This window comes from Garra rufa, chromosome 5, assembly GCF_049309525.1.
Source record: "Garra rufa chromosome 5, GarRuf1.0, whole genome shotgun sequence".
Classification (NCBI taxonomy): domain Eukaryota; kingdom Metazoa; phylum Chordata; class Actinopteri; order Cypriniformes; family Cyprinidae; genus Garra; species Garra rufa.
In genome coordinates this window covers 6,157,488-6,175,789 of record NC_133365.1, presented here as the reverse complement: position 1 = coordinate 6,175,789, position 18,302 = coordinate 6,157,488, and the positions used below count along the sequence as shown (strand labels likewise).

Genomic DNA, 18,302 nt, shown 5'->3' with positions numbered 1-18,302 from the left:
CAGGTTTGATTTTCTGTGTTTTCGCATCTGTAGCAAGCATTCTCATAGGAAAGGATAACAAATACGAAAACAATAAAATAAAAACGCATATGAAATTTTGGACTTTTTTTTTTTTTTTTTTAAAGTATATGTGTCCTAGCTCAAGGTTCAGGCAGCAGATTTCTGAAAAAGCTAAGCGGTGCATGTAGACTGGGTCACTCTCCAGAGATCTGTGGACCTGCTCACACGTTTACTTTGGTATGACGGCTAAATGGAGCAAAGCGCTGAAGTCACCACTCACAACACATGCAGTCATTAATCAAAGGTCATTATCATCTCAATAACTGCTGCCGGTCTGATGCAGGCCCACCACACAGCAGGACATGCCAGTGTACAAACAGGCTAAAGGAAGAAAAGATGGACATGAAAGCATCTACTGTACACACAATAATGTCCGTGCACACTTCAGACACGGAAACACAGAGAATTATTCCCAATCATTAACCCCTAGAGGTCCTCTAAGGTAAAGTAGCTTCTTTAGCACAAATATCAGGTGAAAAGACTTGCAATGAATGTCTAAAATCACACCATCGATGCAAACCCTTACATAGCACAATAAGCAACTTGAGTTCAATTGAGCATGTGCATGAAAGAAGAATTTAACATTCGGTGGCACTGAAAGGCTCTCTTTTTTCCAACTCTTTTTTCCACTCTTTTTTCCAACTTTGTTGGAAAAAGCGTTCAATACCAAACACCTGGCTTGTGCTGAAATTACTCTCTTCCCTGCACCTCCCTACCATCTCTGGAGCAAAATCCAAGAGAATATGGATCTCACTCCCATTATAGGTTGAGGTACTTCTGACAAGCAGTTCTCCTACCCTTTTAAAATAAAAACTCTTAGCATTGATGCTTCCATGAAGAACATGCAACATCCTTGGAAGGTTCTTCGGAATTTAAAAGTTTTCTTCACACTACACTCTTAAAAATAAAGCTGCCATAGAAGAACCATTTTTGGTTCCACAAAGAACCACTCAGTCAAAGGTTCTTTAAAGAACCGTTTCTTGCTTACCTTTTAATAATCTGAAGAACCCTATTTGCTACAAAGAACCTATTGTAAAACAGAAAGGTTCTTCAGATGTTAAGGGGAGACACTGCAGGCAAAAATGCTGTTTTTTCATGCACATGTCAAATTTGTTGAAAGAAAAGACACTGTTAAGTGTTCCTTTTATAGCACTTTATCTATTTGTGTCAATGGATTTCAGTTACAATACATATTTTTAAAGGCCGTTTTCTCAAAATGAGTTTTTCTCCTACACTGAGCCATAAATCTCCACTTCAGTAGCTCTTACACACACCAAACTTTACATTTTTATTCCTGTCTATATCCTGAAGGTTTTTACAGAAGGATTTGTTCATATATAATTTGCTTGATTTTATACATTTCATTCCTCATAAATTATACATTTTTTTGTTCTAGAAATGTATGCAAATTAGCACATATTTCATTAAATAATGCATATTTAAACATAACATTTTAGAAAACTTATAATACAAAAAATGTTTGCAATTATCAATGTAATCAATCAACTGGGTAAGTAAGGTCATAACTATTAGTTAATTTTTTTTTACCCCATTCACCTGCAGTGTCCAGCCTTTTTTATGGAACCATTTAGACAAAAAGGTTGGATGGAACCTTTATTTTTAAAAATATAGAAACTTTCTATTCCACAAAAGGTTTGTTATAGTGGAAAAGGTTCTTCAAATGATTCCACAACTAAAAAGTGGTTCTGTTAAGAACTGTTCACTAAAAGGTTCTTTGGCGTGCCAAAAATAGTTTGTTTAAGGCACTGCTGTGAAACCCCCCTTTTGGAAGTTTTATTTTTATGAGTTTGAGGACAGAATTAATGAAGTGAGCGCAATGACCTGGTGTCATCTGGCCTTGTGTGCGCTAGATTTATCGTCTAGAAATCGCACATCTTTCACATTTTGTCTTCAAGAGCGCCCTTCGAGATCGAGCTGTTTATCTGTAAGAAGATTCACTTCTGCAAACAGACATTTCACCCCTGAATGAAGCCTGGCTGTGACTCAATCGAACCATTAATCAGACTCCTGAGGAGAACAGGGAGTTGAGGAAGTCTTACCTGATTTGCCGTGTTGATGTCGATGCCATTCTTGATGTGGTCGAGAGCCTTTTCCAGATTACCTGAGCGTGCTGCACGGAGGAAACTGGTGGCAGCGTCAGCCTGAGGAAAAATACAGGAAGTAATACAGGAGGGTAGAATTTAAAAGAGTTAGATTTTCTTCATTATATCATGAAAACTATATGCTTTTTGGCCAGCCATCGGAATTTCCGTAGACTTCACTAGACTGTTGTAACGTCACAGAATCTCTCATATGAGGAGTGTCAAGTAAGACAACAATTGTGACAAAAATTTGGTGAAATTAAGATTTTTTTAAAGACTGATGTTGAAGTAAAACAACAACAGCAGCAGCAACAAAACACGGGGAAAACTAGAAAACACTGAAAATTAAAACAAACCGAAGCACACGCTTTTCAACAGTAGATACATACACAAAACATATTTACGTGACACACAACTGAGTACAAAGATAACATACTGTTTTCAGGGTTTTTTTCCTGTATGAGAAAGAATTTTGTCAACCTAAAGTACACATATATTCAGATGATCTCAGGAAACAGACATAGACTTCAATACTGCAAAAGGAAAGAGTAAGAAAGGTCGGAGCAATGGCTAGACAGAGAAAAGTTAATATTTTAGCTGCTGGTAAAACCTCAACTCGTTGAAAAAATTGCAAGATAAATAGTCGCGATTACCTTTTTTTTATTCAGTGGCAGAAACAGGCTTACATAGTTTTACACATTATTATGTGTTAAGACAAAGTTTGTTTTACCTAATAACACTAAAGCACATTTTCTCCATCATACTTTGATGCTCAAAGCCAGTGTTTCCCAACTAGGGGTTCAGGAAGGAAATGCAGAGAGATTGTGACAGAAATGACATTGCTAAATTAAAATGAAATTAAAATTAACATAACTATTTATAAGCAGGCAAATAAAAATGTTGTGAAATTCATCATATTTATTTACAGGTTAAAGGCTGTATGAGCGATTTCAAGCCTGAAACAAAGTGTCACATTCAGCTAACCTTTCTTCATGTTTCAGGCTTGAAATCGCTCATAAAGCCTTTACTGAAATTCTCAAAACAATACATCCTGGGGATTGTTGTTGGGTTCAGCGAACAACAGCCAAAAAAAAGTTTGGCACCCCAGTCCTAAGATGCTTTATTAGGCAAGAAATGAACCATTCCATGATTTCTTCTGTCTGAAAAACACACTCAGTGTTGAAAGAGGTTTTCACACTTTCAGCCCAAGATGATTTCTAAAAAGCAATTTATATAGAACAATTCCTTTAGATCTGGATTCAATCACTTCTGTGGCTTAAGTGCATTTGGACAGATTTCCATGTCCTTGAGACTCAGATGTTCTTCGATTGCGTGTGTTGTGTTGTTGCTGTGGTGGCGGCGGTGGGAATGTGTGAGAGTGTGAGAGTGTGTACCTTCACGAGCAGCAGGGCTGGTTCACTGATCAAATATACTTGACAACTACATGGAAACACGGACAAGCACGCACAACAACAAAGTGTGAGTTGGCATGGGGACGACTTAGTGACCTCCTAAGAATTAGGAGCACAATTTTTCTCCCCCATCTCTCTAGCTCAGAGTACTACACTAAAGGGGTTTGGGGTCAGTAAGCGTTTCTTTCTTTGATAGAAATTATTACTTTTATTCAGCAAGGATTCATTTAATTGATCAAAAGTGTCATTTATAATATTACAAAATGTTTCTATTTCAAATAAATGTTGTTTGTTTGAACTTTCTATTCATCAAAGAATCCTGTAAAAACCAAAAGCATCAGTTTCCACGAAATATCCGGCAGCACAATTGTTTTCAACACTGATAATAATCAGAAATGTTTCTTAAGCAGTAAATCAGCAAATTTGAATTATTTCTGAATGATCACGTGACACTGAAGACGAGAAAGGAATTTTAAAACTTAGCTTTGATCTCAGAAATAAGTTACGTTTTACAGTTCTTTTAAATTGTAATGATATTTCACAATATTACTGTGTATACAGTATTTTTGATCAAATAAATTCAGTCTTGGTGAGCAGAAGAGACTTTTTTTAAAAACATTTCAAACTCTGACTTTAAAACCTTTAAACAATAATGTATACTTTAATCTAAAAGTATGTACTTTGCTGCATATTGAAGACTCTATGTTGTAATAATGTGTGCATTTAAGACTGCATTTAGTTATTTATCCTGATACACTCTTAAAAATAAAGGTGCTTTAAAAGGTTCTTCAAACGATGCAATAGAAGAACCATTTTTAGTTCCACAAAGAACCATACAGTCAAATGTTCTTTAAAGAACCATTTCTTGCTTACCTTTTATAATCTGAAAAGCCTTATTTGCCACAAAGAACCTTTGGTGAAACAGAAAGGTTCTTCCGATTTTAAAGCTTCTTTATGGAACCATTTAGACAAAATTGTTCTTCTAAGGCATAGGTTTTAGTCTAGATTTTTGGTTTCGCTTTTTATTACCTTTTTCAGTAATGCATTTTTTAACTCCGAACCATTTTCGGAGTCCTCTACATGCGTAAAATGTGAGGTCACTGCACATGAGAGTGTTTGCAGCAGATAAGGCACTGGAGGCGATCATGTAGACCACACCTAATTCTTTGCCTCTGGCTTGCTATATTCTCCACACCTCTATACAGCATACCGCTATAGATGCCACTAGAACAAACCAAACAAGGCAAAAGACGCAGTTCTGAACCCTTTCAGTAAAAAAACTAAAAACCTGCCTTGATAAAATAAAGCATAAATAAAGAATGAATGTCCACAGCTATCTGAACCTTAGACGAGTTATTAATATTGTATGATTCAATAGCCAGGCTGCTAGAATTGATAGGCTGTCTTGCAAATGACATCCTAACGTCTCAAAAGAAGTAATGTAGATATAAAATAAACATTATCATTTATTTGAATGATGCAGTGCTGTCCTCGTTGTGAATTCTAAAGCTTTCAATGAATAATCTTGCAAAACGCAAATGACTCTTAATGTAACGGTTAATAAAACCTCATATAATATGATGAAAAAAGATAAATAAGCATGTCTCCACCCAGCCCCAGCTTTCCTCCTTTCTCTGAGAGCAGAAGTACTGCAGCAGACAGGATGACATCATCACTGAGACGCAACACTGCAGTGTGTGTGTTTATGACTGCATCCGAGAGAGAGACGGAGCCAGACTTTAACTCACCTCCACTGAGAAACACACACACAGGGAGAATGCGATCCATCACAATAACTGTGCTTGCATAGCAAACAACAGCCGCTCATATGAGAGCAGTTGGTGATGTGCGTTTCCCACAGAGGGACAGTCAATGAGACTCTACGTCACAACTCCATAAAATTCAGCTCATGCATGTAAATGCATTAGTATGTTCATACTTAAATCCTGACTGAGACATAAACCGCAGTTGCTGAACAAAATGCATGTTGCCTTGGAAGTTCCGATGATGCACCCGATGCATTTCGGGCTCATTATTCAGGATCATAAAAGGATTATTATTCAGGATTATAAAAGCATGCATTGGTGTGGAGAGCTAAAGTATCACTTAACATATAAACCAACTGAGAAACCTGCGAAATAACTAGTTTTATGCATGCACAGGAACACAAGAAGACATGTTTCACTGACTATGTCTGCATTATATAAGATGGCGCACAGATTAAAAACAAATATGCAAATATTAAACAGTTGAGAAAGTATGCTTGCAGTGGTGTTTGCAACTGAATTTTAAATGAACAACGAGAACCTGAATTATAATTTGCTGGAAAAATAGCTGAAAACATACTTGCACATAATAGTTGTAATATTTGTGACTTGTGTCGTTACATAGTAATAACAGTATTTATTAAGCATGCATAATTTAAAAAAACTAAACCCTAAAGTAAACCTTAACCCTAAATAGTAATAGTAAGTACATGTTAATTACAGTTACTCTGTACTTTGTGTAATTACAGTGAACACATTAAAGTTGTCTAAAAATGTATTTGCATATCTAAACTACATCTAAAAATCTGTAAATCTCATTGCATTTGATAACAAAATATCAAACCAAGTAGCATTTTTTACTTGATAAACATACTTAACTAAAAAAAACATTTCACAAAATAACACGGTTATACATTTTAAAATATGAAATACAATACAAAACAGACTTTAATAGACTTGGTTAAACATTTGTGCGATGAAGTATAGCTGCAGTGAACATGAAATCACCTTGTCATCTAAAAGTAATGGCAAAAACGGTTTAGATCAAAGCATTTGTTTGGGGATGCCACTTAGTTTGACAAATTTACATCAGAGGACATATTTCATGGGCATTTTCCTGTTAATCTTGTAAAAACAAAGGTGAAACTTTCAATATATCTTTTAGAGGTTCTCTGTGCCTTGATCAGCACTTTATAAACCAAGTGCAAAGTTGTTTCTGTTTGTGTCACAGCTGCATAAATCACAAAACAAAGTGCATCTTGAATGCACAATACAAAAGTCTCCATTTACATTTTTCTCTCATGTAGTCTTTAGTCTTTCTTTTTAGTTTCATGCATGTTCTGTACATTTCCAATGCATTTTATATCCCTTAGCACATTATGTAAAGAATGAAAATGTACATCTTTAGAAGCTGTTTATACCTAATCTGACTCTTATGAATCACTTATGTAGGTGCAATCATGTTAATACTACTTTTAAAACCAGTTAAATTTTCATGTTACAACTTAAGTGACTTGAGAGGACATTTCGCAACAATACAGTTTCCTCTTAAACACTGCAAAATGCTTTTCTTACTTAGATTATTTTGCTTGTTTCAAGCAAAAACACACTTCATTTGGACTTGTTTTTTTGTTTGTTCTGAAAACAAGACAATTTTTATTTGTCTGAAAAATCCTTCCTGATTTAAGATATTTCGGCTGGAAAAAAGTCCAAAAAATCTAAGTAAGATAAGCATTTTTTGCAGTGAATTTCATTCTACAACATTATGTTTTAACAACTTGGTAGGATATTATGCAACAATGCAATTTCATCTCTCTGTCATTTCTCTGTTTAAAAAACTTTAAAAATATGAACAGATTGGGTTGAGGTTCAAATACCAGATTCTCCCATGGGTGCCACACATCTATAAGTGTAGTCACATTTCGGTAACACATTTACTGTAGTAATAACAGCACATTATGTATAATTTCAAGCAAGTAAAACTTAAAGTAGACCCTAACCCTATAGTAAAAACATGGTATTAATTAATATTACTCAGTACGTCTTGGTGTAATTGCAGTGTAACATTAAAGTAGCTAGTTGCATAATTATGCATTATTTATTGTTATTACAATAGTAAATGCATGTAACAAGTAACAAGGACACAGCAAAATAAAGTGTCACCAAAACAGCCTTAGAAATATCTCGAGTGGCCCCAAAATATATTTCCATACAGTTTTTGAGGTAAAGATCAACTGGAAGGATGAGCAAGTTTCCCGAATCTTGCAGAACTAACAAAAACAACAAAGTAGATGAAGCAACCTTCATGAAAGTAGTACTTACTCCACAAATGATGGTCTTGGTTGGCATCCCAGCACACCCTCTCTCTTTCTCTCTCTCTCTAGGTCTTTGCCTCACTGCTTTCCAGTGTTACACTATCTGGGTGTAGGGGTCCGGGCACTGCCCCTTTCCCCCTGCGCGCACACACACATACACACATATACAGACTTGTGAGGGACTGGGTGGGGCTGGGGGCTTTGAGGCCAGAGGGTTTATCTCCAGAGGAATGCTGTCAATATCGACACACACACACACACACACACACACACACACTTACACTTCTACCCAAAACTAGATAATGGCGTAAGTCTCTCTCTCCCCATTTTTCCATTCCGTCGGGCGTTCTCGATCTGCGCAGACCTGCTCGATGCATTCTGACAAGCAAAGGGCTTTTCTGAATGAGCCTTTGGGAAAAGGACACATTATGTGTGTGTGTGTGTGAGGTTTGGCACTGTTTCAGTCTGCAGAAGGACTTACAGTGACAAAGACCCTTGGAGGGATGGGGTAGGGGGTACTTCAGGAGTACCAAGCCTGGTGACAATGGCCCAGACACGGATGGGGAGGGCATGGTGAGTGTGTGTGTGTGTGAGGGGGCCCAGTCTCTTTCAATAAAAGATCTGTCACTCCCAGCCTGAAAAGGCCCCTCCGTCTTCTCTCTCCTAGGCCCACGCTGGGAAAAGCACATCTACGCCAACAACATGCATCCAAATAAATGTGTGTTGCAGAAGTGGATGGAGCAAGACTACATCTAGAGATCAGGTTATCAATTACAAATCTGGTAGTTTCCTAGTGAGAAGCTGGGATTCCTATGGCGATTCCCTGTTTAGGGGATTTATTGCAATGGCAGTGAATCACACGGCCCTTTGAGGTGACTCAGGAATCAAGAGGTGATTCAAAGCACTCGTCTTTGATTCTTTCAAGGAAATAACAAGAGCTATTCCTACTCTTCAGTATATATTTACGACCAGTGTTGGGGGTGATGCATTACATGTTATGCGAGTTACGTAATAATATTACTTTTTCCAAGTAACTAGTAAAGTAACGCATTACTTTTTAATTGACAAGAAAATATCTGAGTTATTTTCCCCTCATTTATTGATTAAAAGCTCTCCTGTCCCCATGTTGAGAGAAATTGTGAGTAAGATGTTACTTTAGATTTAGAATAAATGCGAGCATGCATTAATTCATCTCACTCACTAAAAAAACAGATACAGCATTCCTCCAAATTATTAAAAACAGTGAAATTCAACGCAAATCTGCAATAATTAAATGTTAAATACAAATATTCTTTATGTATTTAATCTCATTTTATTAACCGATGTCTTTGCTGCCGACCTTCGATGATCCAATTTATCCGTACTAATAAGCAAAAATTATTTAAGATAATCTAACATTTGTTTTCCTTTTTTTATTGCTGAAGAGATTACATTTTTTCTTCTGTGGTCTACTGTACAGACGTCAATTTACTTTACTTCAAAGGCTTTTGGTGTGAAAAGGCTTTTACATTTGCCAAAAATAGAACTTTTTATATTAAAAACAAACAATCAAGCCCTGCCCAGATTTATAAAGTAACACAAAAGTAATGTAACGCATTACTTTCCATAAAAAATAACTAAGTAACATAATTAGTTACTTTTTTAGAGAGTATCTCAATATTGTAATGCATTACTTTTAAAAGTAACTTTCCCCAACACTGTTTATGACCCATTCATAAATACATGGAGAAAAAAAATATCTAAGTTGTAAATAAAAGTTTACAACAATACACCACTTCAGACTTTTAATTTAATGTGTTTCTTGCCTTTGGAATTAAGTGAACAACTATCAATACCACAACCATGATTTTTTATTACAAAACATTAGGTGTTTCCTTTTTTCTCAAGTTGAAATGGAAAGGATGGAAAAATATTTGAAAATATACTTGCACATAATATTTGTGACTTATGTCATTACATAGTAATAACAGTTTTATTAAGCATGCATAATTTCAAGAAACTAAACCCTAAAGCAAACCTTAACCCTAAATAGTAATTGTAAGTACATGTTAAATACAGTTACTCTGTACTTCTTTGTATAATTGCAGTGAACACATTAAAAATAGTGTAAAGAATATTCAATAGTCTAAAAATGTATTTGAGTTTAAGAGTTTGTTATTTATAACGCATTAGGTGTTTCCTTTTTTCTCAAGCTGAAATGTTCTTGGCAATATCGATATTAGACAGCTTCTTCCTTACATTCAAATATATTTGACATTTTTCTTTTGTATAAATACAGACACTTTAAAAATAAACCACATTCTTAGAAAAAACGTACAAAAGCTGTACTATTTAGGTACTAATGATTACTGCGATTAGTTATCACAACTTAAAATTCAACATTACAATAAGTAAAAGACTTTAAAAAAAAAGTCTTAAAAAAAGACTTAAAATTCTAAGTTTAGGTAACCATTTTAGTTTAAGTTAGACATTTAAGTTATCTCAACAAAGTTGTTATAAGTAATTTTAACAGCATTTCCCTATCAAGTACTTATATGTACCTTTCAGGTACTAATATACACCCTTTAAGGGTAAACAAGGTACAAAAGTATACCTGCGACAGCATCCCAATGACAGCTTTTGTACCTTTTTTTTGTGAGAGTGCACATACAGTAATCTAACATTTTACAACTCTCAGTCCCTTATTGAACAGTGGCCAACTTTTTTAGATCCCATCCTGTCAGGTATCCTGTTTATTTTTTTGTCATTTTGTCATTTTGTTATTAATCAAACTATAATGAATAGTGTAATGTCTTAAACATGAGTAAAATACATTTAGTGAACAGTGAGAACTTGGAATTGAAATACTATTGGGGAAATATTTAGAAATGCAGAAATTATCTTTACAATATGGCATTACCAGTCTGCTGTTACTTAAACTGCATGTTAATAAGCAAATACCAAAAACACATAGGAAATTGATGGCACTTAGCAGTAAGAGCCACTAGATGGTGCTGCATTAGCCATGCATAACTAGTGGAAGCAGCAGTGGAAGAAGCTATGACTGTGTCCCCAACTCACTAGTATTTCTATAAAAGTTACTTTTGTAGACCATTGAACTGTCACCTTCATCATCTCTATCCATATGCAAATACTTTTAACCATATATGATTTTTTTAGAGCTGAATAAAATGATTAGTACAGACAAACCTGTCATCACTCCTGCATTCTCTTAGATCTATCAGCAACAGTCAACAATGTAAACATTTAACACCAAATCATCCTCTTTACTCTTAATGAAGTAGACAACAGAACTAACCAGATACCATGAAAAGGATCTTCTTCATCTCCATATATACCAACTTTGTGTTCCACCAGGATCAGTACTTGCATCAACTGTAATCTGCCTTCACACTAAATCACTTAGTGAAGTTATCACCTGGAAATGTATTTGTGCATGGATAAATGCCCATCATCTGAAGTGGAATTTACTGAAAACCACACTGCTGTTCATCCCGGCCAAGAAACATCCTCGCCAAGAGCTCGTCATAGACAGCACAGTCATTTCCCCACATAAAGCCAAGAACCTTAGCACCACACTGGACAACGGTCTGCCATATGCATCCCACATACTAGCCACACTCAGTGTGCAAAAATAGCACCTTCATGGGAAGATCTCGTCTTTAGGGTAATACCCTCAAAAGGATATCTTTGTACCTTATTTACCCCTAAAAGGCACACATTAGTACCTTAAGAGTACATTTCACTATCCTAAGATACTAACATGCACCTTTTAGGGGTAGATAAGATACAAAGCTGTCCTTTTAAGGGCACTGCATTAGCGACAAGCTGTTGTACCTATAAAGGTACAATTTTTGCTAATTTTTTTCTGGAAATGTGCAGTCAATACATTACTTCTGCACCCTTCTAGAAGCTACTTAGGTCCTATAGAACAAACCCTAGCCTCTGCCTCATTTTTACCATCTGTTGATCCCAGAGGTTTAACATATGAAGCTAAACCATGAAAATCAAGATCCACTATGTCAGCATTCTCTGAGGTTCTGGTAAGGAGTGATCAGTTAATGGTCAGAGGAATAATTGCGAATCCCAACATCCAGAATGCACTTATTATGCATGATGATAATTTCCTCCATGTTCATCTTTATACTAGGAAGTGGATGCAAAAAGGCTCAGGTGGAGTTTCTTGGGTGGAAGCATGAATGTAGAGTCCAGAAAGTGCCTTCAAAGTCGTAAAAAGCAAACAAATTTGCGGTTAACATCTTCAAAAATGTTCTTGCCTTCATGTTTTCCTAGCACCTTTTAGGTGGCTGGCATAGAGTGGTTTTTGTTTCCTATATTCCACTGTCTTCAGTTGAGTGTCTTGATCAGCTGTTGTTCACCAAACCCTGGGGTGTCCATTCCTGGTCCTGGAGATCCAGATCCTGGTCGCAACATAACTGCTTTAAAGTTTCTAGTAATCCTGAGGACCTTGGTTTAAAGTGTGTATAATCGCGTTTGGCGCTAAACTCTGCAGGTGTCCCTGCAAGAGCAAGACTGGCCCGCAGCTGACTGAACCCCTATTTAGGAATGATTACTCCAGCTTGACAAAGATGGCCTCTTCTATGCTTCTTTCACCCCTTGTCGTCCCAATTCAATATCCATACACTTTCTTAAATGTGTGGTAGTTCCATCCTTGGGACAGAGAATACAACAGAATCTACCCCAGGTTTTGGGCCCACTTGGAATCATGCAAGGTTGAGCTGAAAGTTGGAAATTAATTGCACTTGCTCCTTTCAAGTACTTTGAGGACATCTTGATCCATCTCTTTAGAGTAGGGTTCATCAAATCTTGCCATGGATGTCAATGTCTGATTGTCTTCAGGATCCCTAGAAAATCACAGGTACACTCTTAAAAATAAAGGTGCTTCACGATGCCATAAAATAACTTTTTTTTGTCTAAATGGTTCCACAAAGAACCTTTAACATCTAAAGAACCTTTCTGTTTCACAAAAGGTTCTTTGTGCTGAAAGAAGGTTCTTCAGATTATAAGAAGGCAAGAAAGAGATGGTTCTTTAAAGAACCTTTGATTGAATTGTTCTTTGTGAAACCAAAAATGGTTCTTCTATGGCATCGCTGTGAAGAACCTTTTAAAGCACCTTTATTTTTAGGAGTGTAGGTGAGTTTTATCAGGGTTTGAGCTAAACTCTGCAGGATAATGACCCTCCTGGGCAAGATTTAAGACTGTATGAGTCCAGCATGGTCTGAACATGGTCTTCCAATAGAACAAAGGCTTCAGATGTGGAATCAGCCTGAAGGTTAGCCAAGGCTAAAAGTGATAAATCAAGAAAGTCATGACTACAGACAGGAATCCTCCTCGGCCCTGCTGTCACTTCATTGTACCACATGCTGCTTTGACATACAACCACTATCAAATACTCCTTAGCACTGGATTACAGCAACAACTCCATTAACTAGGTTACTCCGGAAGAGATTCTGCAGAATAAAAGCAGTAAAAGCGACCAATGCACAAACAAACATCATGGGAGGTGCTTCAGAAGCATGCAAGGCTGAGGTCCAGGCGTAGCAACCACTCCAGCCAAGTATCCTGCTAGTTAACATCCAGTCCTTGGAAGACAAATGGGGCCTATTCAAAGCCAGGGTTAAATAATGGGATGTTAAAGACTGCAGCATTGTCTTCCTGATCATGGCTGACTTACTAAATCTGGTTCCCTTGATGTTGGATTCTAAGCAGGACATAGATCCTGGATCAGCCTACTAGTGGATTCTCGGAACATTCCCATCAATCACCTGCAGGCTCAACCCTTTCCTTTTCCTCAATTAAAACCATAATTAACCTCTAAAATCTGAAATTATGGTTGATAATGTTCCAGCCACTTACCTCAATCCATACCTAAACTGTGAAATCTAACAGGCATTTTGTTTCAGCACCAACAAGGATGATAATGTGGGAATACTTACATTTGGCCTGGGCCACACAACAGCTAAATTAAACAAATGTAAGATAAGAGGCATTTTCACAATACAAACACTACTTGCCAAACGGTGTGCTTCAACCTGCGCAAATCTCTCATGAACCTTCCTCAAAATTTATTTTTCTATCTGTCCTCAACTGCCCTTGTGAAATCCATCGTTGGATTTGCTCATCTGTCTGTTTGCCTGTCTGTCCCTTTATCGTCTATTACGTTTATTCCAGTTCCTAGATCTTAAAAAAGTAAATTTTGGCATTTCTGTTTCCTTCATTTCTCATTCAAACTCATTCAAATGAATGAGGGAGTTTAATCATTCAGAAGAGAAATGTTGAGCACTGAATGTTGAATATTTTTTAAATATCAAAAGCATATAATTGTGATGTTTTTGACTTTTAGTTTAGACCCTTGTGAAAAAGAAGTGCACTTAATTGTATTGATTGTGCACTTGTAGTGTACTTTGAAAAAGTGCACTTTGCAATAATGTCAAATTAAACATTTCTCTTTAAAGCACACTTCAAGTCATTATGAATTATTATCTTTTGTCATACTTTAAAGAAGTAGACATTTTGATGTGTTGACTAACATGAACCATATATAAACTACTTGATTTGAACTTAATTTAAAGTTAATATATTTTTAATTGTACTTCATTATTACAAATGTGTAATTATTCTGAACGTTTGTGTATTTGTAAAGTGTACTTGTTACACACCTTTTGTCATTTAAAATTCAGCTCTTGTTGAAAGGATCTGTACATTTCTAAGCTGTGCTTCCGCAGGGTACATCAGTTAATACTTGGACTCTGTTTGATATCTTGGCAAAAGGCAGATAAAAGGGATTTGGATAGCATTTTTTCCTCACTGCCCTGTTTCCATGAGCGGTTTCAGGTGTATTAAATTGTTTACTACATACTATCTAAAGGAACAACTCTCACACAGACGAACACAAACATTAAAACACTCATACAGCTCACATTGCACACAGTATGTAAATCATAATTATCCATTAAGAGTGATTTACTGAACCTAAGCAAACAGTAAATTCATTTTCGAGACATCTGAGCAAGAAAACATGACATTGCTTGATAAATGTGACTTGACTTGAGTATCAGAGAACTTGAAATGTAATACTTTGATAAATCAACATTTATACCTGTGTTATTAGAAGCAGTATCTGGTCAAATAAACACATACACAGGAAAACACAGAGCAGATTAATATTTGTATACAGACTTAAACCATGTCTACACTGGAAGTGACCAATGTTTTATCTACATTGTCGCAATGAAAAATCCTAGGACGTCAGATTATTTACTCAATAAAGTAGGTGAATTACTTTGTACCCTACTGTATTTATTTATTTATTTTTTGCATAGCCTACAGTAGAATTTTTACACACAATACAATAATTGCCAGAACCATTTAAATATGGTTAGAAAATTTATATAATAATAAAATTATGAAGCTTTGATGTAACAGTAAAAACAACTAAAATTCATAGTAATTAAGCATTTGATAAATGCTGCTAAAATAACTTAATTGTTGCAGTGCAACAAAAATTGTGTCTAATAACTGCAAGCAGGTATTTGACAAAGCACTTTTGAGACGTTGACACATCCTATGCTATCTATATATATATATATAAAACTTATGAAAGCCTGTTTCCGCCACTGAATTAAAAAATAAAACAAGGTTATTGCAACTTTTTTCTTGCAAATCTGACTTTTTTCTCAGAATTGCGACTTTATTACTCAGAATTGCAAGACATTATCTTGCAATTCTGAGAAATAAAGATGCATTTCTGAAATAAAACCAATTTTGTTTCAGAATTGCGAGTTTACATCTCTTATTTCTAAGAAAAAAAGTCAGATTTGCAAGACAAAAAAAGGCAGAATTTTAAAGTAAAAAATTGCAATTACCTTACTTTGTTTTTTAAATATAATGCCAGACCTAATTATTTTATTTTTTATTTAGTGGTCACTCCTTTTTTCTTAGAACTAGACTTTTTAATTTGCAATTAGTTTATATATCACAATTCTATAGAAAATTGTGAAATAAAAAGACAGTTACCATATTTTATTTTTTATTCAGTAGCGGAAACGTAAACCTACAGTTGAGGTCAAAAGTTTACACCCCCCTTTCAGAATCGTCAAAATGTTCATTATTTTACCAAAATAAGAGGGATCATACAAAATGCATGTTATTGTTTATTTAGTACTGACCTGAATAAGATTTTTCACATAAAAGATGTTTACATATAGTCCACAAGAGAAAATAATAGTTAACTTTTTTTAAATGAACCCGTTCAAAAGTTTACATCCCCTTGCATATTAATTCTGTGTTGTTACCTGAATGATCCACAGCTGTGTTTTTTGTTTAGTGATAGTCGTTAATGGGTCCCTTGTTTGTCCTGAACAGTTAAACTGCCTGCTGTTCTTCTGTTTGGTTTCCAGCAACCCTTTCCAACAATGACTGTTTGATGCTCCAGAAGGAAACACAATACATTAAGAGCCGGGGGTGAACACTTTTGAACAAAATGGAGAGATTTACATTTTTCTTAGTTTGCCTAAATAACAGTTTTTTTCCATTACTACTGCCCTTCAGAGGCTACAAAAAGCACTTACATGTTCCGCAGAAGACAAAATAAGTTAAATTTACCCTCATCTTTAAGTTCAACAAGTATTCACCCCCTGCTCTTAACGCATTGTGTTTCCTTCTGGAGCATCAGTGAGTGTTTGAACCTTCTGTAATAGTTGCATATGAGTCTCTCAGTTGTCCTCAGTGTGAAAAGATGGATCTCAAAATCATACAGTCATTTGCTGGAAAGGGTTCAAATACACAAAAATGCTGGAAAACCAAAGAATTTGTGAGACGTGAAGGATTTTTCTGAAGAACAGCAGGCAGTTTAACTGTTCAGGACAAACAAGAGACTCAAGAACAACTATCACTAAACAAAAAAACACAGCTGTGGATCATTCAAGTAACAACACAGTATTAAGAATGAATAAACTTTTGAACAGGGTCATTTTTATAAATCCAACTATTATTTTCTCTTGTGGACTAATTGCCAACTATTTAATATCAGGTTTTATACATGCCGCTTCTATAATATTATATTACTGGCAAACTGCAGACTGATTTGAACTTAAAAGTTTATACTGCGTAACCATTTAAAATGTGGATGTTGACCAGTTACAGGAAGATGCACACTTCCATCACACATTCATAATTGAATGCAATAATCCTAAAACAAGTCCACAAACATGTTATGTGTAAACAACCCAGGTGCATTACACCACCTCACTTGCAGTGTGAACAAACTGTGTCATTGATAATTATGGAACTGCCTTAGTTTTCTCGTATCACCCACTTCCAGTGTAGACATCTTCCAGCCTCTAAAAACCTGTCGTAATGTTTTGCATTTTGTGTACTATGCTTGTTTGGATAGATCATTTAGGGATTTTAATGAAGGGGTAAGATGTGTCAAGTTGTGGAAAGTTGTCCTCTAAACAAGGAGAAATGAGAGGTAAAACAAATACACATCAATAAATGTCAGCATGTCTGTGATTAACTGACACCATGAATAAACCATCTATAATAGGGCTGCACGATTAATCGCACGATGTTGTGAGGCGCGTTTAGTCAATGAAGCCGGTACTTTGATTAGTAGTAAATCTCCATCACGTGCGTTCAGCTGGAGCGTTCAGAGGCGTAAATCATGATTAATCGTGCAGCCCTAATCTATAACATGCATATTTACAAAAAATAACAATAATAAACTATCCTACATTAAGGTGATCTCATGAAAAAGGAAATGTATTTTACGTAAAATGTGGTTCTACAAAACATACATTTACTTACATTTATAGAGACACTAAAATGCACAATACTGATGTATTTACAGCATCTAAATGTACAAATACTTATGTATTTTCAGCCTTTTAATGTACAATACTGACATATTGATGTCATACTGACCTAAAAATCAATCCTTATGAATACTGAAATTGTGGCATTAATTTTATTATTATTCAGTTTATTCTCGTTTACTTAATATGAAATTATCTCATTTCGAAGAATAGGCCGACATAATATTAAACAAGACTACACTTTAAACCCTTAAAATTAATAACATTTCTGCAACCGTTTAACCATTACTTATGTAATATTTACTTTGACACAAAAGGCATTTTCTCAGCCATGCTGTTAGTGAAAATAGAACCATAAAATACACCAAAAACGCAACATATCTACAATTACAAAAGGAATCAATTTTATTCATAATCCAAATGTTTAGAATATAGTTACTAAAGTGGTCATTTCCCTGCATATTTTGGTCAATAACACTATAAAACGGGTGCGATTAGGTTTGGGGGTAGGTTAAGAGTTCTAAAAATCTAAATCGCTTATAGATAAAATGATAAAAATGCATATTCTGGATAAAACGGGTAGGTTTATGTTTGGGGGTAGGTTAAGGGGTCTGAAAATCTAAATGATAAAATGATAATGATAGAATAGATACAAAAAGATTGTACTTTTTTTAGCTAAGCAACATAGCGATTTTTGTTTTAAATGTTGAAATACGTCTAAATGGTACGTTTTAGCATAAATAAAAACGGTAATTATTTTACAGTTTCCTAAGTAGTTGAATATTAGCATGTGTATTACTAGAATATTAGA

General features: G+C 35.3%; 1 protein-coding gene across 1 annotated transcript in view; it reads right to left on the bottom strand.

Moving 5' to 3' along the window:
* Window positions 1–7,960, bottom strand: part of ank1a (ankyrin 1, erythrocytic a) — an 84,644-nt gene extending 76,684 nt beyond the window's left edge. Inside the window, exons 1-2 of the mRNA XM_073839607.1 lie at window positions 7,663–7,960; window positions 2,121–2,222 (exon numbers count right to left, since the gene is read on the bottom strand). Of these exons, the coding sequence (XP_073695708.1) occupies window positions 2,121–2,222; window positions 7,663–7,689 (129 nt within the window). The 5' untranslated portion in view covers window positions 7,690–7,960. The remainder of the gene's footprint in view (window positions 1–2,120; window positions 2,223–7,662) is intronic.
* Between the last annotated feature and the right edge of the window lie 10,342 nt (window positions 7,961–18,302).